Below are 25,257 nucleotides of genomic sequence, written 5' to 3' on the forward strand. Positions count from 1 at the left end.
ATTAAAAAAAAAAAAAAAAGAGCCCTTACCTGCCGGGGAAAGGGCAGAAAGCTCTGCTGCCTTCAGGCACAGGTGAAAACCCACTGCAACTGAGGAGGAGAAAAACAACAGGAAGGAACAAGAAAACATCCTGGTTCCAGACTATTAGAGGTCCCAAACTGCTGGAAGAAAGGCAGGAACACTTACATGACAAAAGTTCAAAAAATTCAAAAACAACTGACCTGCCTAAGAATGAGACTGCACCAGAACAAAAGATAGTGCTCCTACTCCTTCTCCCAAGCAGTATCATAAGTATCAATTCCGAGAGTAGTCTGCAGCTAGAAGAATGGAAAGCATGGTGGTGGGTCCTCTAGAGATACTTCACAAAGGAAACACCAAAACCTGAGAATGGAGACATTAACAAAACCTGGCAAACCAGCCCCACCCTACGAACAGAGTAATATAGAGGAACTTGAAGACTATTGTAGCAACAGCAAAACGCAAACCCAGTTAGCTCCAGACTAGATTGAGTCAAACCCTCACACTGCAGTTCACTCTTGAGTAACATGGGTTTCAACTGTGTGGGTTTACTTACACATGGATTTTCTTCTGAGTCTGCCACCAGTAAGACAAGGCAACTCCTTTTCCTCCTCCTCTTCTGACCACTGTACATGAAGACAATGAAGATGAACACGTGATGATCCACTTAATAAATAGATACATTTTCTCTCCCTTCCGATTTTGTTAAAAATATTTGCTTTCCTCTTGCTGACTTCATTATGAGAATGTCATCTATAATACATATAACATACAAAATATGTGTTCGTCAACTGTTTTTGTTAGCAGTAAGGCTTCCAGTCAATAGTAGGCTATTAATAGTTAAGATTTGAAAAAGTCAAAAGTTATACATGGATTTTTGACTGCATGGGGCCGTCATCACTCCTAACCCCCGTTATTCAAGGGTCAACTGTACAAGTTTAGCAAGCTTAGCCTGATTTCTCATATGGAATGGCTCCTGGGAAAACCTTAGAGATACAGGGACTGTAATCCTTAAAAAGCTCTTCTAAAACTTTATGAGGCTTCTCCCTCACTCAAATGAAATAGAGCTGCAGGGACAGCAGACTTCACGCCAAGGTAACAAAATGAGGGCACTAAAGCTAGCATACACACACAAATGTTTTGCAAGTTAATGCAAAGAATAGAGAATGAAAAGATGAGGGAGATGGGAAGAGAGGAACAACACTGGGCTGATCAGGCAAAAGACATCCTCATGACTCAGACCAAGGTGAAAGATGGCAGAAATGGTTGGGGAAGGCTGAGCTATCCAGGGTCCTAGGATGGAAAGTCTGAGAGAGGCAAGATTCTCTGAAGGTTGTAAAGAGGCAGAGTCAGGATCAGCCTCCAAATAGTGAGTTAATGAGTGTATTGTATATCCCGGGCTTGCTTCATGGGGCATGCAACCAATGCAGCAGCATAGTTGATGCCCTATGATCATCATCTTTAAATTCTTCATAATTTTATCTTAATGTGTGTTTTATAAATGAAGTCAAATGAGCCAAAAAGAACTTGTGTGACGGCTTCTCAGCTGACATGTGGTCTTGGCTCCCATCACTTCACCTCCCCAGCACTGATTCTCCACCATCTGCTCCCCACTGTCTGGGGCCACAGGCAATTCCTGTCTTCCTGTCCACCACCACCCTGCCACTCTCTGCCCATACAGCCATCTGATCTCATCGGCAGAGGAGGCCCCTTCTGCCATCACCTTTCACAAGTACCTTGCTTCTGGCAGGGACACAAGGAGAGTAAGATTTGGGGGCATGCATCCCACAGTATCTGCACAGAGCTTGGCTTTAGCCCCATCCCCACCCAGGCTGCACCACAGAGTGTTTTGAGACAGCTCAGGACAACCTGCTATCCCTTGATCCAATAATCAAGTGCATCTCCATACAGTGGTTGCAATTTCATGGTGGTCACCCATCTGTAGAGGGTTGGAGTGGCCACGGTGGGAAGGGGAGACTGACTTCCTCTTCCCAGCAAGAGGAACCCAGCAGCCAGTGGGCAACTTGCATGGGCTCAGAGTCATGGAGTGGGGCCCCCGGGCACCTAAGAGCCCCTGTGTTCACTCTGTGAGTATCCCTGTGCCCAAGGGGTACAACATTAGCAAATTAAACAAATAAACAAAAATAACAAAACAAAACACTATAACAGGTTGAGACAGAGAGAAAGAGACAGAAACTTCAGAAGGAATGAGAAAGTTTTATATTTTAATACTTTTAAAAGCACTCTTATCCTGCCTATTTGAATACAGACCTGCTATGTTCTGAATCTTTGTGTCTTCCCAAAATTCATATGTTGAAATTCTGACCCCTGATGTGATGTTAGTAGGAAGTGGGGCCTTTGGGAGGTGATTAGATTGAGATTGGAGCCCTCATGAATGTGATCAGTTCCCTTATAAGAGACCCAAGAGAGACCACTGACCCCTTCCACTATGTGAGGACACATCCAGAAAGTGTACTCTATGTACCAGAAAGCAAGTCTCCACTAGACACTCAATCTTCCTTGATCTTCCCAGCCTCTATAACTGTGAAAAATAAGTTTATGCTGTTTATAAGCCACCCAGTCTGTGGTATTCTGTTTTAGCAGCCTGAATGGAGAATGAAAGGGCCCCAGATTTTTATTCTTCACAACCCCACAAATTATGTGTCCTGCACCCTTGAGTATGGGGTCAGAAAAGCAAAGAGAAGTCAGTTTACATTTGATAAGGAAAAGAAAGAGAATTAACTAATTGAGAAATGGAGTTCTGGGACCAAAGGTTTGGGAGCTGATCAGAAACACCAGGGGCATAAAAGATGCTAAAGAAGGAAGAAGCGGTAGAAGAGGAAGTTGGGCGCAGATTGGAAAGAGAAGTGGAGCCAAACCACAAGTTTCTCCACCCCAACTTTCTGTGGGCAGAGCTGATCTTTATCAGAGATGCAGGCAGTAGCTGGTGAGAGTCATAGTCCTACTGTGGGTCTGCAACTTTCCCAGCCAACTCCACTCCTGAGTGTGCACTCAGCTATGGTGGGTACAGGGCAGGATCTGAATGAGGGAACGGAAGGGAACAGGGCTTTTTGGAAGCTGTCTGGGGGTGCTGAGAAATTGAGGGTGGGGGCTGAGAAACAGCAGAATGCTAGGCAAAACTCAAGAGATAAGATAGGTAGGGAAGGTGACCAGGATCCGAGAAAATGAAAATAATTAAGAGAGGAGATGGCTATCACTGATCACTGATAATTTTGTGCTCCCTGGACACAGGAAACCCCAGAGAAGAAAACTAGGGTGAATAACATATACCCTGATTGGAACTCAATCAGACAGGTGTCCCAGCTATCCTAGGCAAGTCCAGTATTCTTCCCTTTGCCACCAAACCTTTCCCCAGGATCCACTTTCTTGAATCACTGGTGTTCACGCCAAAAGCATGTTCCTGTTCACTGTAACAGCTCTTACCTGTTGCTCCCCCAAAGCCGAACATGGCTTCTAAATTCTTCCTTCCCCAGTGAAGCTCTCCTCGGAACCCAGATATGAAAGCTCCCCTCCCGACGTGGTCTCATCTCATCTGACTTCCCCCTCTTCACTAACAGAAACCTCAATTTCCTGGCCAAAGAAACCACTGCCTCTCATAACCACATGCCTTTTCTGGACTTGTCATCTTCCCTCTCACTCTGCTTGAAGTTTTTTCCTTGCCATTCTGGCCTCTGGCAGGTCTCGCTTTATCTGCCTGTGTGCTGCTGGCCTCTCACAGCACATCTCTTGCAGTAAAAGGAGCTTTAGACTGAATCAAGATGAACCCCCACATGGAACTCCTGTTGGACATCTTGAATTGGAGAGATCCTTAACACTTTGGCCTCAGTTTCCTTATCTGTAAAATAACTAGATTGAAAGAACTGAATAGTCGCTAATGTCACCATGGCTTAGTCTTTGTGTCTTACCTTGCTCCTGTTCCTTCCCATACATGTGTTCTTCTTCCTCCATCTTTCTCACTCTTCTGTGTCTTCACTGTCATCCTCCCTTAGCCTTTATCTCAGCTCCGAGAGCCTCCTCTTCATTTTCTCATACTTCCTATCCATTCAATTTAACCTCAGTCCCTCCTCCTGGACTCGCTTTCCTAACTAAAGCATTGCCTTGTCACATGACCCTTGGATTTCTGTGTGTAATACATAAAACAGCCAGGGATTCTGCCTGTGGAAAGACAGCACACTACATGACATGAAAAGACATACTAATACAAAACACCCAGAAATGCAAGATTGTTTTAAATAATTTTAAATGCATAAGCTACATTTACAATGAAATAAAGGAAGTCCTCTAAGGGGCAAAGTAAAGAAATGTAAACCTAGAGAGGCAAACAGGATCCATAACTGGACATATTAAGCATTGTCTTGTATAGATCCCTAGGAGTTTGGCTACTGTTAGTCACTTGAATCAGGAAACAAGGCCTTAGGATGAAAAAAAAATGGTAATAAGAGTTGCAACTGAGGCTCCTGCTACATCTTCACTTCAGTGATAGAATGGACGAATAGACTAGAAAAATAAATCCATCCAATTTTATGGATTGGTTTTTCAGTTTTTCCCCTTCTGAGGATTGCTAATCACAGGTCTGAGTTTGAAGTTCAAAAGTATCTACTTGCATGAGCCTGAAATTCACAAGCTAAGAAATTAATTTTAAAAGTAATTCCAGGCTGGGCACAGTGGCTCACGCCTATAATCCCAGCACTTTGGGAGGCCAAGGTGGGTGGATCACTTGAGTTCAGGAGTTTCAGACCAGCCTGGCCAACATGGTGAAACTTCGTCACTACTGAAAAAACAAAATTAAGCCAGGTGTGGTTGCGCACAACTGTAATCTCAGCTACTCAGGAGACCGAGGCACGAGAATGTCTTGAGCCCAGGAGGCAGAGGTTGCTGTGAGCCGAGATCGCACCTCTGCACTCCAGCCTGGGAGACAGAGCAAGGCTCTGTCTCAAAACAAAACAAAACAAAACAAACATAATTCCAGGTGTGCCACCTGGTGGAAGTTAAAGCAAAGTTCATCTCAAGAGAACCACCCTCAATACAAGCTGCAAAGGGTATTGCACAAAAAGCCTTTCCTAAGATGAGGTCGCCATCCATAATTAGCACCGGGAGAAAGATTGCATGATGAAGGAAAGTTGGCAGACAGAATAAATAGTTTTGTTTCCCTAAGATATAACATATAGAGGAATTTATATTTTAAAACCTTAAAGTCAAAAGGTTTGAAAAAAGACATTATCAAAAAATACCAAGCATATTTTAAAGCAAACTAAACTTCTAAAAAGATAAACTCTAATTACTATAATTAAAATATCAATAAGTGGATTAAACAACAAAGATAAAAAGCAATTTAAAAATACTTATAAATTGAGAGAGCTGAAGAATTTCCTCTAATGCAATATAGAGATAAAGTGTTGAATATAAAAGAAGTTAAGATATATGAAAATTAGTATGAAATCCAGTATGAGCTCAATAGGAATTTCATTAAAAGACAAAACACATAATTGGAAGAGGAAATACTTAAAGAAAGCATGGCTGAAAATTTTCCAGAAGTAATGAAAGATGAATGTTTAGATTCAAAAAAGACAAAAGCACCAAAGCAGAATTAGTAAGTTTTTTAAATAATCTTTATTTTTCATAGTGACGAGTAAAACTTAAAGATGTAGATGGCTCAGAACATAAGACAATAGAAAGCAAAGTTCCTTTTATTATATTTCAGTCATTATATTTCAATTATAAACAATCAGTTGTCTACAAATATCAAGTGTTATGCTAAACACTTATATTACAAACAGTAGATAGATAAAAACTCAAACTCTACAGAAGGAAACCTGTAAATCAATCATAAATATAGAGTGTGATAATTCTCTCATGAGAGAAAGTATAGGGAAATGAACAAAGCTGATTAAATCTTTCTGCTCCATATTTTCACTGTTTGCATGGCTTTGCGCACTCTGAGCACCAGACTTTTGGCTGCAATAAATTACCCTCTCTGTTTTCTAATATGTATAATCAATTCTGATTCTTTTCTTTAAGCCCAAAAGGAATATTATATTTTCCCCTCCTTTCACATGATTGCAGAAACAGTAACCAAAACCCATGATACTGCTAGATTACTTATTTAAGTAAAGAATTTGAAGAACTATCACCTAAAATAATACTACCCTATTACTAAAATTATGCAATTTTTTTCTTTGTTTCTGTGTTTTGTTATATCGTGTTTATGTTATATAGTGTTTTTGTTTGTTTCTGTGTTTTGTTATATAGTGTTTATGTTTATGGGGCACATGAGGTATTTTAATGCAGACATATAATGTGTAATAATCACCTCAGAGTAAATGGAGTATCCAATACCTCAAGCATTTATGCTTTCTTTGTGTTACAAACAATCCAATTATACTCTTTTATTTTTAAATGTGCAATACATTATCGTTGGCTGTAGTCACCCTGTTGTGCTATCAAATACTAGTTCTTATTCAGTCTACCTAATTATATTTTTGTACCCACTAACAATCTCTACTTTCCCCCACTCCTATGACCATTTCCAGCCTCTAGTGACCATCATTCTACTGTCCATCTCCATAAGCTTAATTGTTTTAACTTTTTAGCTCCCAAAATAAGTGAGAACATACAATGTTTGTCTTTTTGTGTCTGGCTAATTTCTCTTAACATAATGCCCTCCAGTTCCATCTATGTTGTTGCAAATGACAAGATCTCATTTGTTATGGCTGAACAGTACTCCATTATGTATATGTACCACATTTTTTTTTATCCATTCATCTGTTGATGGACATTTAGACTGCTTTCAAATCTTGGCTATTGTGAATAGTGCTACAATAAAAATGGGAATGCAGATATCTCTTCAATATACTGATTTCCTTTCTTTTGGATATATACCTAGCAATGAGATTGCTGAATCATATGGTAGTTCTGTTTTTGGATTTTTGAGGAGCCTCCAAACTGTTCTCCACAGTGGTTGTACTAATTTACATTCCCTCCAACAGTGTCAGAAGGTCCCCTTTTCTCTACGTTCTTGCTAGCATTTGTTATTGCCTGTCTCTTATATAAAAGCTTCTTTAGCTGGGGTAACATGATATCTCAGTGTACTTTTGATTTGCATTTCTCTGAAGATCGATGATGATGAGCACTTTTTCATATACCTGTTTGCCATGTGTATGCCTTCTTTTGACAGATGTGTATTCAGATATTTTACCCATTTTTAATGGGATTATTATTTTTTTTCCTATTGAGTTGTTCGAGTTCCTTATATATTCTGGTTATTAATCCCTTGTCAGATGGATAGTTTGCAAATATTTTCTCCTATTCTCTGGGTTGTCTCTTCACTTTGCTGTTTCTTTGCTTTGCAGCTTTTTAACTTGGCATTATCCCACTTGTCCATTTTTGCTTGGTTGCCTGTGTTTTGGAGGTATTTTTCTCAAGAAATCTTCACCCAGTCCAGTGTTCTAGGGAGTTTTCCCAGTGTTTTCCTGTAGTAGTTCCATAGTTTGAGATCTTAGATTTAATTCTTCAATCCATTTTGATTTGATCTGTCTGTACGGTGAGAGATACAGGTCTAGTTTCATTCTTTTGCATGTGAATATCCAGTGCTCCCAGCACCATTTACTAAAAGGACTGTCCTTTCCTCAGTGTGTGTTTTTGGCACCTTTTTCAAAAATGCATTCACTGTAGATATATGAATTTATATCTGGGTTCTCCATTCTGTTCCATTGATTTATGTGTTTGTTTTTAGGCCATTGCCATGCTGTTTTGTTTACTATAGCTCTGTAGTATAATTTGAAGTCAGGTAATGTGATTCCTCTACTTTTGCACTTTTTGCTAAAGATAGCTTTGGCTTTTCTGCATCTTCTGTGGTATCATATAAATTTTAGGATTATTTTTTCTATTTCTGTGAAGAATGTCATCAGTATTTTAATAGAGATTGCTTTGAATCTGTAGGTTACTTTGGGTAGTATAGATGTTTTAATGGTATTGATTCTTCCATTCCACGAACATAGAATATCTTATTTGTGTGTGTCTACTTTAATTTCTTTCATCAATGTTTTATAGTTTTCATTGTAGAGATCTTTCACTTGTTTGGTTAACTTAATTCCTAGCTATTTTTTAGGAATTTTTTAGCTATTGTAAATGAGATCACCTTCTTGGTTTATATTTCCAATTGTTTTCTGTTGGCATATAGAAATGCTACTGATTTTTGTATGTTGGTTTTAGTATCCTACAACTTCACTGAATTTGTTTATCACTTCTAATCGTTTTTTGGCAAAATTTCTGGATTTTTCCAAATATAAAATCATAGCATTTGCATAAAAAGATAATTGGACTTCTTCCTTTCCAATTTGGATGCTCCTTATTTCCTTCTTTTTTCTGATTGCTTTAGCTAGGACTTTCAGTACTATGCTGAAAAACAGTAGTGAAAATGGGCATCCTTTTCTTGCTCCAGATCTTAGAGGAAAGGCTTTCAGCTTTTTCCTCATTCAGTATGATACTAGTTGTGGGTCTGTCATATATGGCTTTTATTTTGTTGAGGTTTGTTCCTTCTATACACAGTTTTTTGAGGGTTTTTATCATTAAGGAATCTTGCATTTTATCAAAGACTTTTCCAGCATCAACTGAAATGATCATATGATTTTTGTCCTTCATTCTATTGATATGATTAATGGATCAAACCAATTTATTTGCATATGTTGAATCATCCTTGCATCCCTGGAATAAATCCCACTTGGTAATGATGAATGATCTTTTAACGTGTTGTTGAATTTGGTTTGCTACTATTTTGTTGAGGATTTATGCCTCAATATTCATCAGGGATATTGGCCTGTAGTTGTGTGTGTGTGTGTGTGTGTGTGTGTGTGTGTGTGTGTGTGTCTTGTCTGGTTTTGATATCAGGATAATATTGGCCTCATACAATGAGATTGGAAGTATTCCCTCCCCTTCTATTTTTTGAAAAGTTTAAGTAGGATTGGTATTAGTTCTTCTTTAAATGTTTGGTCAAGCTCAGCAGTGAAGCCATTGGGTCCCAGGATTTTCTGTGCCGTGACTATTTATAATGGCTTCAATCTCATTACTTGTTATTGGTCTGTTCAGGTTTTGGATTTCTTCATGGCTGAGTCTTTTTAGGTTGCATGTGTCCAAGAATTTATCCATTTCTTCTAGGTTTTCCAATTTATTGGCATACAGTTGCTCATAGTGGCCACTAATGAACCTTTGTCTTCTCTTTCACTCCTGATGTTATTTATTTGGGACTTCTCTCTTTTATCTTAGTTAGGCTATAGCTTTGTTGATTTTGGTTCCTATGCCAATCTCTCCCTATACCTACTCTATAAGGCCAATTGTACTTAGATTTGTAGTCATTCTAGATCTTGTAGTCATTCTTTATTCTTTTTCTATTTCTTTTTCTTTCGTCTTCTATGACTGTGTATTTCAAATAGCCTGTATTAAAGCTCACTAATTTTTTTTCTGCTTGATTGATTCTACTGTTAAGAGATTCTGATGTGGGCCAGGCACAATGGCTCATGCTTGTGATCACAGCACTTTGGGTGGCTGTGGTGGGAGGATCACTTGAGCCCAGAAGTTTGAGACCAGCCTGGGCAACTTGAGGAAACCACCATCGCTACAAAAACATATTTCAAAAATTATCTGGGCATGGTGGCATGTGCCTGTGTTCCCAGCTACTTGGAAGGCTGAGGTGGGAGGATTGCTTGATCCCAGGAGGTCGAGGCTGGAATGAACTATGATTGTGCCACTGCATTCCAGTCTGAGTGACAGAGCAAGACCCATCTCCAACAAGGGAGAGAGAGACTCTGGTGAATTCTTCAGTATATGAATTGCATTTTTCAACTCCAGAATTTCTGCTTGATTCTCTATAATTATTTCAATATCTTCATTAAATTTATCTGATAGGATTCTAAATTCCTTATCTGCATTATATTGGATTTTGTTAAGCTTCCTTAAAACAGTTATTTTGAATTATCTGCCTGAAAGGTCACATATCTCTGTCTCTCCATGGTTGGTCACTAGTGCCTTATTTAGTTCATTTAGTCAGGTCACGTTATTCTGGATGCTCTTGATGCTTATGGATGTTTACAAGTGTCTGGGCATTGACGAGTTAGGTATTTATTGTAGTATTCTCAGTCTGGGCTTATTTCTACCCATCCTTCTTGGGAAACTTTTTCAGATATTTGAAGGAACTTGAGTGTTATGATCTAAATATTTGGTTATTGCAGCTATATTTGCTTTGGGGGACACCTCAAATCCAGTAATGCTATGGCTCTTGTAGACTCATAGAGGTGCCACCTTGGTGGTCTTGGGTAATATTCAGGAGAATTCCCTGGATTGCCAGGCAGAGACTCTTATTCTCTTCCCTTACTTTCCTCCAAACAAAAAGATTTTCCGTTTCTGCCTTGAGCTGCCTGGAGCTGGGGGAGGGATGACACAAGCACCCCTGTGGCCACCACCACTGGGACTGTGCTCTGTCAGACCTGAAGCCATAACAGCACTTGGTCTTTCCCAAGCCCCACAGTGACCACTGCCTGGCTACCGCCTATAGTCACTCAAGGCCTTAGGGCTCTCAAATCAGCAAGTGGCAAATCTAACCAGGCTTGTCCTCACCTTCAGAGTGGCAAGTTGCCCCCAGCCCTGGGCAGGTCTGGAGATGCTTCCTGAGAGCCAGGATTTAGAGTTGAGAACCTTTGGATTCTACCTACCGCTGTATTCTACTGCAACTGAACTGGCACTAAAACCACAAGACAAAATCCTTCCTACTCTTCCCTCCCCTTTCCTCAAGCACAGAGGTCTCTCCCCAGGGCCACCACTGCCCCAGGTCCACAGCAAGTACTGCTCAGCAACTGCTGATGTTTACTCAAAGAACAAGGGCTCTTCAGTCTGTTTGTGGTGAACGCTACCAGACCTGAGTGTCTCTCTTCATGGCAGGGGACTTCCCTTTAGCCCCGGTCAGGTCCAGAAATGCCATCCAGGAGCCAAGGTCTAGAATCAGGGACCCCCAAGTGACCACTTAGTGCTCTACCCTACTGGCCAAGCTGGTACCCAAGTTGCAAGACAAAGTTCCCTTTACTTGTCCCTCTCTTTTCCTTAAACAGAAGGGGTCTCTCTCCATGGCTACCACAGCTGGGAATGTGCTGGGTCACACCTGAAGCCAGTACATCTCTGAGTCTCTCACAAGGCCTGCAGAATGTACTGCATAGCTACCACTGTTGATTATTCAGGGTCCAAGAGTTCTTTAGTCAGCAGGTGATGAATCCTGCCAAAAACAGGTCCTTCCCTTCAAGGCAGTAGGTCTCTTTCTGGCCCAGGATGTGTCTAGAAATGTCATCTAGGAGCTAAGGCCTGAGATGGAGGCCTCAGCACTCTTCCTGGTGCCCTATTTATTGTGGCTGTGTTGTGGGATTTAGGAGGATGAGAGAGACCTCGAGTTAAAACAGGGGAATCTTTTATTGAGTGCACTCAGGACCAGCAGACTCACATCCAAAGACAGGACCCGGAACAAAGACAGCACTTGACTTTTATACACACTTCACAAAAGAGGGTGGGCTGACCCGAAGCAAGCTTACAGTGGCATGAAAGCAGGGATACAGAAGCAGGACAAAGACAGTCAATCAAACTGTAACAGGTTCATAACTCAGGATTGCATACAACCATTGCTGTGCAACCCAGATGTCCGTTATCTAGGTTTGCCTAGGCACAAGCTTATCCCATAACCTTCACTATGGTGCCTAGACAGCTGTAGTTCAGGCCTGCTTAGGTTTCTATGACCGTTGCCATACTTCTTAGATAAAACAGAATACTTGAAGTTACTAGTTACAGAGAACAGGAATATATAAACTCATACCATAAAACAAAGGGAAATTTGTTTTTCTTCTCCGTATGTTGAGGGAGTCCTGGGAGAGTCTCCAGAGCACATTAGATAATGTTATCATGACTCTTCCTGGGTCTGTGCTGTGCCTGTTGCTGCCTCTGGGACCAGTCAACCTAATAAAGGAAAGCTTATTTTTCTTTCTTTTTTAATTTTATTTTTCTTTAATTTCCCACCTCAGCTGAGCTCATATCCAAGTTGCAAGACAAAGTCCTCTTTACTTTCCCCCATCCTTCCTCAAGCAGAGAGAAGCAGTCTCTCCTGGAGCTGTAAGCTTCACTGCCTGGAGTTGGGTAGGGGTGATGTAAGCACTCCCTCAACCACCCTGGCTGGTGTCTCATTAGGTTGCATACACCCCAAGTCCACTGGCTCTGAGCCCCGCACAGCACCAGGACTTGCTCAGGAATTGCAGTTTTGTGGCCTCGACTACCTTTCAAGTTTACTTAAGACCCCATAGCACTTTAGCCCAGGGCTTTAGCATGGCTTACCAGAATGATTTGCTTCTGATTTGGGCTAATCTAAATGCTCCCCCTGCAGGTTCTGCTCCATGTTGTTTTCTAGTAAAAAAGCAACATGGGGCAGCACTAAGTTCCAATGCAAAGTCCCACAATCATTGCACTCTCCCTTTCCTAAGCCCACAGATTCTCTCTCCATGCCAAGTGGCTACTGCTGGGGAATCAAGGAGGGGTGGTGTAGGTGATTCAAGACTGTCTTTCCTACCTACTTTAGTGCCTCTTTCCTTAACAGGATATTAAAGCCAAGTGATGTGACCACTCACTTGATTTTTGGTTCTTAGAAAGGTGCTTTTTGTGTGGATAGTTGATCCATTTGATTTTTCTTCAGGGGAAATGAATGTTAGAGGCTTCTCTTTGGCCATCTTGCTATACCTTCTATCAAGTTATGAAATTTTTAAAGTTACAGCTGGGCACAGTGGCTCATGTCTGCAATTTCAGCACTTTGGGAGGCCAAGGCAAGCAGATTCCGTGAGTGCAGGAGTTTGAGACCAGCCTGGGCAAGTGGAGAAACCCATACTGACTAAAACAAAAATTAGCCAAGTATGGTGGTGTGTGCCTGTAGGCCCAGCTATTTGGGTGGCTGAGGTGGAAGGCACTGAGGTGGGATTTCAAAAGAAAACATAGCAAAGTTAATCAGCTAATTCAAAAGAAGGCAAGAAAAGAGGAATAGATGAATAACAAAAAAGAAAAAACAAACATAAAACAAATAGTAAAACAATAGATCTAAATCCAATCTATCAATAATTACAATAAATGTTAAAGGACCAAACACCAATTAAAAAGTACATGTTGTCAGAATGGATATAAGTGCAAGACACAACAATATGTTGTCTACCAAAAAAAAAACCCACATTAAACTTAAAGACACATAATGTGACAGCAGATTGATGAATTGATTGAAAAAGAAAAATGATACAAATATTAAGAAAAACTCTACTGATTTTACTAATATCATGTAAAATAGACTTTAAAACAAAGAGTATTGTCAGAGATAAAAAAGGACAGTTTATAATGATAAATGGATCAACTCATTGAAAACCTAACAACCATTAAGGTGTGAATCAGAAACTTTAAAGAATAATGGATATGTTCATTATTTAGATTGTGGTGATAGTTTCATGAGTGTATATACATATCAAACATCAAATTGCATACATTAAATACAAGCAGCTTAATATATGTTAGGAGTTGAAAATACTAAATATAAGTGAAAAGAAAAGTTATGGCTTTTTGTAAAGGACTATTTAATCAGTCAACCTTCAATTAAGACAACAAACCTTCTGCACAGCAAAAGAAACTACCATCAGAGTGAACAGGCAGCCTACAAAATAGGAGGAAATTTTTGCAATCTACTTATCTGACAAAGGGCTAATATCCAGAACCTACAAAGAACTCAAACAAATTTACAAGAAAAAAAACAAACAACCCCATCGAAAACTGGGCAAAGGATATGAACAGACACTTCTCAAAAGAAGACATTCATACAGCCAACAGACACATGAAAAAATGCTCATCATCACTGGCCATCAGAGAAATGCAAATCAAAACCACAATGAGATACCATCTCACACCAGTTAGAATGGCAATCATTAAAAAATCAGGAAACAGGCCGGGCGTGGTGGCTCACGCCTGTAATCCCAGCACTTTGGGAGGCCGAGGTGGGCGGATCACAAGGTCAGGAGATCGAGACCACGGTGAAACCCCGTCTCTACTAAAAATAGAAAAAATTAGCCGGGCGCAGGGGCAGGCGCCTGTAGTCCCAGCTACTCGGGAGGCTGAGGCAGGAGAATGGCGTGAACCCGGGAGGCGGAGCTTGCAGTGAGCCGAGATTGCGCCACTGCACTCCAGCCTGGGCGACAGAGCGAGACTCCGTCCCAAAAAAAAAAAAAATCAGGAAACAACAGGTGCTGGAGAGGATGTGGAGAAATAGGAACACTTTTACACTGTGGGTGGGACTGTAAACTAGTTCAACCATTGTGGAAAACAGTGTGGCGATTCCTCAAGGATCTAGAACTAGAAATACCATTTGACCCAGCCATCCCATTACTGGGGATATACCCAAAGGATTATAAGTCATGCTGCTATAAAGACACATGCATGTGTATGTTTATCGCGGCACTATTCACAATAGCAAGGACTTGGAATCAACCCAAATGTCCATCAGTGACAGACTGGATTAAGAAAATGTGGCACATATACACCATGGAATACTATGCAGCCATAAAAAAGGATGAGTCTGTGTCCTTTGTAGGGACATGGATGCAGCTGGAAACCATCATTCTCAGCAAACTATCACAAGAACAGAAAAGCAAATACTTCATGCTCTCACTCATAAGTGGGAATTGAACAATGAGATCACTTGGACACAGGAAGGGGAACATCACACACTGGGGCCTATTGTGGGGAGGGGGGAGGGAGGAGGGAGGAGGGATAGCATTAGGAGATATACCTAATGTAAATGACGAGTTAATGGGTGCAGCACACCAACATGGCACATGTATACATATGTAACAAACCTGCATGTTGTGCACATGTCCCCTAGAACTTAAAGTATAATAATAATAATTAAAAAAAAAAAAGAAAACAAACCCACATTCTACAGAATTTAGATTATACAGATTTCTGATAAGGATGATTTATGACATGAGAAAGGTGTGTGTGATTCTATTCTGAGGGGTTCTGAATCAACTATATTGTAGAGTGGGGAGGCTAGTGAGATGGCACATAATGTCTTCTCCTATTTCCAAAAAAGTCATTGCCCCTGGGAATCCCTTAAGAACAAGCAAGGAGAGCACCAGTGAGAAATACCTTTTTAAAATGGAGCTTCTTTGAGATCCAGACAACAAACTCATGCTTATACTAATCTTCCACAAAGCCCAACCTCTGTGATGGAGACTGTTAATACCTTCTTCCCAGAACACAAATGATACATGTACTCATTCTATAATTCTTAGTATCCCCAACATCCTAGAAAATGTTCACTATCAGAAAATTTGATGTCTTTCACATAGCATTCTAAGAACGTGCTTTTGCAAACCCCACTCGCAAAAGAATTTCAAAAACAATGTAACTGTACCACATACTTTTAAGTTGACATCTAAAATTTTCCTCATAAATTTAAGTAGTTCCAAACAATACAATTCCTACTATGTTTTAGATATTAACACTTTAAAATGAACCTGTTATATTACCCTTTTCAGTATATCTAGAGGAATCTAAATATGATAATTTAATATTTACCATCATTCATTTTAAAAATACACAAGCAAACATTTTTAGACAAAAAAATATATAATTCAATTTTCACCTTGTATTAGTCCATTTTCAAGCAGCTGATAAGACATACCTGAGACTGGGCAACTTACCAAAAAAAGAAGTTTATTGGACAGTTCCACATTGCTGGGGAGGCCTCACAATCATGGCAGAAAACAAGGAGAAGCAAGTCACATCTTACGTGGATGGCAGCAGGCAAAGAGAGAAAGCTTGTGCAGGGAAACTCCCATTTTTAAAACCGTCAAATCTCATGAGACTCATTCATTCCCATAAGAAGAGTGCAGCAAAGACCCACCACCACAATTCAATTGCCTCCCACTGGGTTCCTCCCATGACAGGTGGGAATTGTGGGAGTTACAATTCAAGATGAGATTTGGGTGGGGACACAGCCAAACAATGCCATTCCACCTCTGGCCCCTCCCAAATCTCAAGTCCTCACATTTCAAAACCAATCATGTCTTTCCAACAGTCCCCAAGAGTCTTAACTCATTTCAGAATTAACTCAAAAGTCCACAGTCCAACATCTCATCTGAGACAAGGCAAGTCCCTTCTGCCTACAAGCCTGTAAAAGCAAAAGCAAGTTAGTTACTTCCTAGACACAATGAGGGTACAGGAATTGGGTAAATATGGTCATTCCAAATGGGAGAAATTGTCCAAAACAAAGGGGCTGCAGGCCCCATGCAAGTCCAAAATGCAGTATGGCAGTCAAATCTTAAAGCTCCAAAATAATCTCCTTTGGTTCCATGTCCTGCATCCAGGTCACACTGATGCAAGAGGTGGATTCACATGGTCTTGGGCAGCCTCCCTTCTGACTGCTTTCATGGGATGGTGTTGAGTGTCTGCAGTTTTTCCAGATACGCAGAGCAAGCTGTCCGTGGATCTACCATTCTGGGGTCTGGAGAACAGTGGCCCTCTTCTCACAGCTCCACTAGGCAGTGCCCCAGTAGAGACTCTGTGTGGGGGCTCCAATCCCACATTTCCCTTCCACACTGCCTTAGCAGAGGTACTTCATGAGGGCCCTATCCCTGCAGCAAACTTCTGCCTGGACATCCAGGCATTTCCATACATCCTCTGAAATCTAGGCAGAGGTTTCCAAACTCAATTCTTGACTTCTGTGCACCCCCAGGCTTAATACCAAGTGGAAGCTGCCAAGACTTGGGGCTTGCATTCTGTGAAACCATGGCTCAAGTTTTACCTTGGTCCCTTTTAGAAATGGCTGGAGTGGCTGGAATGCAGGGCACCAAGTCCCTAGACTTCACACAGCATGGGGACCTGGGCCCAGCTGTTAAAACCATCTTTTCCTCCTAGGTCTCTGGGCCTGTGATGGAAGGGGCTGCTACAAAGGTCTTGGACATGCCCTGGATACATTTTCCCCACACTCTTGGTGATTAACATTGCATAACTCATTGCTTATGCAAATATCTGCAGCCAGTTTGAATTTCTCCTCAGAAAATGGGATTTTCTTTTCTATTGCATTGTCAGGCTACAAATTTTCTGAACTTTTATGCCTTATTTCCCTTTTGAAACTAAATGCCTTTAACAGCACTCAAGTCACCTCTTGAATGCTTTGCTGCTTAAAAATTTCTTACACAAAATACCTTAAATCATCTCTCTCAAGTTCAAAGTTCCACAAATCTCTAGAGCAGGGACAAAATGCCACCAGTCTCCTTGATAAAACATAAAAAGAGTCACCTTTACTGCAGTTACCAACAAGTTCCTTATCACCATCTGAGACCACCTCAGTCTGGACCTTACTGTTCATATCACTATTGGCACTTTGGTCAAAGCCATTCAACAAGTCTCTAGGAAGTTCCAAACTTTCCCACATCTTCCTGTCTTCTTCTGAGCCCTCCAAACTGTTCCAACCTCTGCCTGTTACTCAGTTCCAAAGTCATTCCCACACTTTTAGGATTAATTTTTTAATTTTTATGGAGGAAAGCAGAGAGATACCATGTTCACATTAGTTAACATATAACAATGAAAGAATTTTAAATACAATGTTACATAATTCCTTGAATTCCAGCTAAGTCATACCTCAAAATTCATATAATGATATATCACCAAAAATTTTCAGCAACACTCCACTCTACTGATACCAATTTACTGCATTAGTTTGTTTTCATGCTGCTGATAAAGACGTACCTGAGACTGGGAAACTTACAAAAGAAAGAGGTTCATCTGAACACAGTTCCACATTGCTGGGGAGGCCTCACAATCATGGTAGAAGGCAAGGAGGAGCAAGTCACATCTTACGTGGATGACGGCAGGCAAAGAGAGAGAGTTTATGCAGAGAAACCCCCATTTTTAAAACCATCAGAACTCATGAGATTCATTCACTATCATGAGAACTATGCAGAAAAAACCCACCCCTATAATTCAATCACCTCCCACCAGGTTCCTCCCAAGACAGGTGGGAATTGTGGGAGTTACAATTCAAGATGAGAGTTAGGTGGGGACACAGCCAAATCATAGCACATCTTAAACTCATATTTTCACCACACTTTCTTTGCATAATTTTATCATAATTTATTATGTTTTATGCTTGAAAGTCTTTTATTAATCACCCTCTCATACTTTGGTCCAATAAAAATTTTATACAAATTGAAATTTTAAAAACCTAATTTTCTGTGACTCTAACCTCAACATGTTAAAAGCTCTCCTCTAGATGGAGTTATTATTATTATTAATTCAAGATTGATCAAAACAGCCAAAATATATCATAAATTTTAATGTTATTGTTAAACATATAAAATAGTATTGCATTGAAAATACATCTCTTAATGAGATGAATGATATTGAAATTATTTTCAGTTAGTCATATATTTATGGATGAATGTTACTTATTGCTAGAATAAGACAGGGTTTGACACCAACTCTTTTCTAATTTTTTAATTTTATGGAGGAAAGCAGAGAGATATCGTGTTCACATAAGTTAACATATAGCAATGAAAGCATTTTAAATACAATGTTACATAATTTCTTGAATTCCACCTAAGTCATACCTCAAAATTCACATAATGATGTATCACCAAAAATTATTTTTAATAATTTCACAGATGAAAACTCACTTAGATCTCATTTCAGTTTTTTAAATTAAAAAAAAGGAACTCCAATTAATTTGAAAAGGGGTTTATTATCTAGCCAACAGAAGAAATTACTTTCTCAACCCCATTAGCAATGTTTCAAGTTGTTCTTTTGTTTAGAACCCCTGAAGTTTAGCATCATTCCTTGACAATACACCAGAATAAGATCTTTAGGGATAAGCTATATGCTTTTCCTCATGGGAAACCAATTATGAAAAGGGTCAAGGGAAGTTAGAAGCATCAAGAAAATTACCTAAGCATGTCAATTTTGGTGAAGAGTATGTATAAAATTTGGAAATTGATCCCCTTAAAACTATCCATCCCTATACCCTCTTTGAAAGTTTTTATGTACCTACTAGGTATATATAAAGTCTTTATATACCTACTAGAATATACTTTGGCAGAACAATGATTTGTAGGCCTATGAAGATCCACAGAGGGATATCACACCAAATGGAGAATTCATCTGGTTCTTGTCCATGTACATTTACGGTATCTCCTTGTTCTAGACACTGAAAGAATCTACCTATATTTTTCTAATGAGCCCTGCTATGGTCTTTGTGCTTGAGTTGACTCCTTCCATGAAACTTCAATCTGCCTTCTACCACCTCATGCTCTTAAGAGATTCACAAGAATCCACAAACTAGCCTGGACCCAATAGGCTTTTATCACTTGAGATTGGCTTCCAAATATTCCATATAAAAGATTTTAGACTTCTATCAATAACATAAATGACTAGAATACTTAGTTTATACACAATAACTAAGAAATACCTTTTGAGAAAATGATAAAGGAGATGTTCCCAACCAGAAATCTAGATTATCCTTATCCATTTAAGGGGTGAAAGTGTTACAGGATCTTTGGGGTGTCAATTTTCTGGCTGGAATCTTCTGTGGCCAGTGGTACCTTTGTCCAACTTTTGCTCAGAGATTGCTGGGCTCATTCCACCCACTTGGTCTAGCAGGCTGCACTTGGCTCACACTACCAGTCTGGATCCCACACCTGTGAAGGGCGAGCCAGGTGCAGAGTGACAAGAGGTATATGAGAGAGTGTGGGATCCAGCCACTGTACACAGTCAGACACACCAGCTGCTGCCATGGTACTGGCATGGATGCCGGCTTTCTGCAAGGCTGTGACTGGATCAGGCACACTACAAGCAGCTTCCCTGGCTAGCACCAGGGAATGCAGTGGCACCTAGAAGGTTTGAGACACCAGGAACTGCAGGACCCCAAAAAGTAATCCACAGTCCTGGCATGGGAGGTTCTCAGGTCTGGGCTCCTGAAGAGCCACAGCTCTTCTCTCCTTCTCGTCACCCACAATGTGGCAAGTAAGCGTCATGTCTCAGCTCCATTTGTGTTACAGCTCTTTTAGCCTTGCCATTTGGTGGGTCCTGAGTTTTTGTCCTACAACCAGGAAGAATGAGGTATGCAGACAAGTGGAGGATGAACAAGATGAAGATGAGCTGTATTGAGCAATAGAACAGCTCAAAGGAGGGCAGCTCCTCTCCATACCCAGTGTGTGCCAAAGGTGTTTTCACCTCCCAGCGGAGAAAGTAGCTCCTCTCTGCTGGGTAGGTCATCCCCACAAGTGTCCAGCTCTCAGCAGAGAGGGTAGTTTATCTCTGCAGCTGGTCATCTCATCATCTCCTCAGCTCTCAACAGAGAGGAGACCCTGGGGTGGGCAGCTCCTCTCTGCAGCTGGTCGTCCTGTCCTGCCATCTCCCCATCATCTCTACATCCTCTCCCGGAATCTGGCTGAGTCCAGGGTTTTTACCGGCCTCAAAGGGAAGGAAGTGCATGCTGATTGGTCCATGGGTAGCCACGAGCAGGCCCAGGGAATAGCACCACGAGTTCCCCCTCTGGTCTGTAGAACTGGCAGACCATGCCCCAAGCTTCAGGCCTTCTGTTGCTTGAAGGTGGGGCTTCAATGGGGACCTACCCCCTTCTGCCCAGGAGCCTGTCTGCCTCCTGCTGCCATTCATGGGACCCAGGCTATTTATGCCAAGAGGCACCCAAAGGCCAGCACCAGCCTGTCCTCAGTTCTCCCTTAGCCTCCCTCCCATGTTTGTCAGAGCCCAAAGTCCAGAGGAAGATGAGGCAACAGGGGGCTGGTATGTCAGGGTGACCTGAGCATGTGCACCCTTGGCCAGGTTGTGACAATGCCTGGGCTCAGAGCCACATTGCTCTGAGATCAGAGCAGGCACTTACATCGGGGAAAATGCAGGCAGAAGGAGCAGGTACTTCTGAGCCTTCAAGGGCTGGGGGACCTTCCCAGACCCCCAGGAGTGCAGAGACGCCTGGGTCCACAGCTGCAGTTTGGGCCGCTGCAGTTATGCCCAGGAGGGTAGGGCTGTTGCCTGCTCCTGGCTCCTGCCAGCTCTGTGGAGTGCTACATCACTGCAGACCCAGCTCCACCTCAGGGCTCCTCTCTGCCTGCTCCTCGTAGCCAACCACGTTGCTCCCCCGCTGGTGGGTAACTCTGCCCAGTCCCATGGCAGCGGTTCCCAGGGCAGAGGGCTTCATGGGAGGCTCCTAGGGGCGGGCCCCAGGAACTGTCTGCCTCCTCCCCATGCCCTCCCCACAGCGGTGGTGGGCGAGAGCAGTGACATGGGGCCAGGATCCAGAGTGGTAGAGCCTCCGGGCCTGGGAGCAGGTACCGCCTGGTTGCACAAGGATGAGGGTGGCACAGTCAGCCATCACTGGGATACAGGCACAGGGAACCCACCACCGTAATTGCTGCTCCTGCAGCCGCTCTTGCTGCCACCAATCATGCCTCCCCACTGCAGCTGGCATGATGGCAGTGGCCACTCCAGGCAACCCTCCACTGCCATCAAAAGGTTATCAAAATGATTTTCCATAAGTAACATGTTGCTAGCCACTCAGAGGCAGAGCCAAAATCAGCTCATCAAAAATTTGAGGATAAATGTCATACATCACATAAACAAAATTAAAAACAAAAATCGTACAATCACCTCAATAGATGCAGAAAAAGCATTTGACAAAATCCAGCATCCCTTTATGATGGAAAACCCTTGACAAAAGTGACATGTAAGGGACATAAAGTAATAAAAGCCATCTATGACAAGCCCACAGCCAACATCATACTGAATGGGGAAAAGTTGAAAGCATTCCCCTTGAGAACTGGAACAAGACAAGGATGCCCACTTTCACCACTTCTATTCAACATAGTACTGAAAGTCCTAGCCAGAGCAATCACATGAGAGAAAGAAATAAAGGGCATCCAAAACAGAAAGAGGAAGTCAAACTGTCACTGCTCACCAATTATATGATCATAGACCTAGAAAATCCTAAAGACTCACCCAAAAAGCTTCTAGATTTGATAAATGAATACACTATAGTCTCAGAATACAAAATCATTGTACACAAATCAGTAGCACTGTTATATACCAACAATGACCAAGCTGAGAACCAAATAAAAAATTCAATCACTTTTACATCAGCTACAAAAAAATAAAATACTTAGAAATATGTTTAGCAAAGGAGGTGAAAGATCTCTGCAAGGAAGACTACAAAACACTGCTGAAAGAAATCACAAATGACACAGACAAATGGTAACACATCCCAGGCTCATGAATGGGTAGAATCAATATTGTGAAAATGACCATGCTGCCAAAAGGAATCTACAGACTCAGTGCAATTCCCATCAAAGTACCATCATCACTCTTCACAGAACTAGAAAAAAAAATCCTAAAATTCATATGGAACTAAAAATGAGCCTGCATAGAAAAAAAGCAATACCAAGCAAAAAGAACAAATTTGGGGCCATCACGTTACCTGACTTCAAATTATACTACAAGACTACATCTATAGTTACCAAAACAGCATGGTACCAGTATAAAAATAGGCATGTAGACTGATGGCACAGAATAGAGAACCCAGAAATAAAGCCAAATACTACCAACTGATCTTCGACAAAGCATACAAAAACATAAAGCAGGGAAAGGACACCCTATTGAAGAAATGGTGCTAGAATACCTGGCAAACCACATGTAGAAGAATAAAATTGGATCCTCATCTCTCACCTTATACAAAAATCAACTCAAGATGGATCAAAGTCTTAAATAGAAGACCTGAAACCATAAAAACTCTATAAGATAAAATCAGAAAAATCTAAACGATAAAATCAGACATTGGCTTAAGCAAAGAATTCATGACTAAGAAGCTAAAATCAAATGCAACAAAAACAATAATAAATAGAAGGGATATACTTAAGCTAAAAAGCTTCTGCACAACAAAAGAAATGATCAGCAGAGTAAACAGACAACCCACAAAGTGGGAGAAAATATCCATGGATTATGCATCTGACAAAGGACTAACACCCAGAATCTACAAAGAATGCAAACAAATCAAGAAAGAAAACAAATAATCCCATCAAAAAGTGGGCGATGGACATGAATAGACAATTATCAGAAGAAGATATAAAAACAGCCAATAAACACATGAAAAAAATACTCAACATCACCAATGATCAGGGAAATGCAAATTAAAACCGCAATAAGATACCACCTTACTCCCGCAAGAATGACCCTAATTTTAAAATTAAAAAAAAATCAGATGTCAGCATGGATGTGCTGAAAAGGGTACACTTTTACACTGCTGGGGGGAATGTAAGTTAGTACAACCACTATGGAAAACAGTATGGAGATTTCTTAAAGAACTAAAAGTGGAAATACCATTCAATCCAGCAATCCCACTACTGGGTATCTGCCCCAAGGGAAAGAAATCATTAGAGGAAAAAGACACATACTTGCACAGGTTTATAGCAGCACAATTCTCAATTGAAAAAACATGGAATCAACCTAAATACCCATCAACCAATGAGTAGATAAAGAAAATGTGGTATATATGCACCATGGAGTACTACTCAGTCATAAAATAAAATGATATAATGGCCTTTGCACTAACCTTGATGGCGTTGGAGGCCATTATTCTAAGTGAAGTAACTCAGGAATGAAAAACCAAATATTGTGTGTTCTCACTTATAAGTGGGAGCTAAACTATGAGGATGAAAAGGCATTAGAATGATATGATGGACTTTGGGAACTTGAGGGGAAGGGTGGGAGCAGGGTGAGGGATAAAAGACTACACAATGAGTACAGTGTACACTGTTCAGGTGACAGGTGCACCAAAATCTCAGAAATCACCATTAAAGAATTTATTCATGTAACCAAAAACCACCTATTACCCAAAAACTGTTGAAATAAAATAAGATAAAATGTGAGGATATTTAATGAGAGTTACAGAAAAACTAGAAAGGAAAAACCAAATGAAAATATACAAGAATATAAAAATGTATGAATTTACAAGGACCAAAATGTTATTCTTAATGGAATATATGTCTTAGCTAGTACAGCAGATTTCTCTTTCTTTGCCTCTACTCTACCAACAAATTCTCATATGAAAGGTGAAGAACCATAGTTCAATATGTTTGGTCACACAAATTCTGAATTCTTCCACTACACCTTCTCTCTCCCTCTCCCTCTCACTTTCTACCTTCTTCATTCGCTTTCCTTTTCACATATGAATTCCAATCTTCATCCACAATGAAATAGCAGTTGCCTGTATATAAATATCCATCACTGGACAGGGATGAGAAATTCACATTTCTTTGGATGCATGAGCACAACAATCACTGAAGCCATCATAAAGCCCAATGGCATATTTCCCCTTAATTGAGAGGACAAAAAAAGATATATATATATATATCTTTAAAGACTCAAACCACAAGAGTTTAGTATCACATGGCTAAGAAAAAAGAGAATTTAAAAGCTACAGAAAAGATAAAAATAGTTGCTTTTAAAAAGAAAGGATTTTTTGGCCACCAATTACTCTTGTAGAGTTTATGCAGAATTCTGCTAACAGCCATGATGAACTAATTAGACCTGGACTTAACTTCCCACTATAAACAACTAGGAAATGACCAAAAAAAAAAAAAAAAAAAACAACTGTTTTCAGATGTTAACTAATAGTCAGTGTAAGACCATGATCCATTAGCGAATAGAAACAAACAAAATCAGCCATGTGACAGCTGTAGTTTAATGCATAGATGCACTTTCCAGACGACTATGTTGGAGGACAAAGAGTCCCAAAGAGAGCATGACATGCGTGCTGAGTTAAGGAGATAGAGAGGGAGTTTGGGGAGGCTGTGGTGACTGTAATTTGTAAAACAATGTACTAGAAAAGGGGCACTTACGTACACAAAGACTGCATAGGACTTCCCTTGACTCTGTTGACAAATACAAAGCTGTCCACACATACTACAAAATTCCACTCAGTAGAGTGGTGTTATCAAGCTGGTCGCCACTATGGAAAACTGGATCTGACCTCACTGCAATCCTCTCATGAGCAATGAAGATCTTGCCTTAGAATTGTACACCTGAGGGATATGAGAGGAACACAAAGCCCTGACTCCCGTCTCATAATAGTCACGGATTGCCCATTGGGTCTTAATTCCCCCA

The 25,257-nt window shown here is 40.8% G+C and overlaps 1 protein-coding gene across 2 annotated transcripts in view; it reads right to left on the reverse strand.

Annotated features, from left to right (window-relative positions):
- CD1A (CD1a molecule) overlaps nt 1-25,257 on the reverse strand; it is a 56,927-nt gene that overhangs the window by 12,187 nt on the left and 19,483 nt on the right. Inside the window, exon 1 of one of the 2 annotated variants that reach the window (XM_028831694.2) lies at nt 3,463-3,597. The exons of the other annotated variant lie outside the window; for it this stretch is intronic. Coding sequence (XP_028687527.2) covers nt 3,463-3,487 — 25 coding nt within the window. The 5' untranslated portion in view covers nt 3,488-3,597. Of the gene's footprint in view, nt 1-3,462; nt 3,598-25,257 lie in introns of those variants that run through there. 2 annotated transcript variants of the gene reach the window in all.

The sequence above is a fragment of the Macaca mulatta genome, chromosome 1, assembly GCF_049350105.2.
Source record: "Macaca mulatta isolate MMU2019108-1 chromosome 1, T2T-MMU8v2.0, whole genome shotgun sequence".
NCBI classification, from domain to species: Eukaryota; Metazoa; Chordata; class Mammalia; order Primates; family Cercopithecidae; genus Macaca; species Macaca mulatta.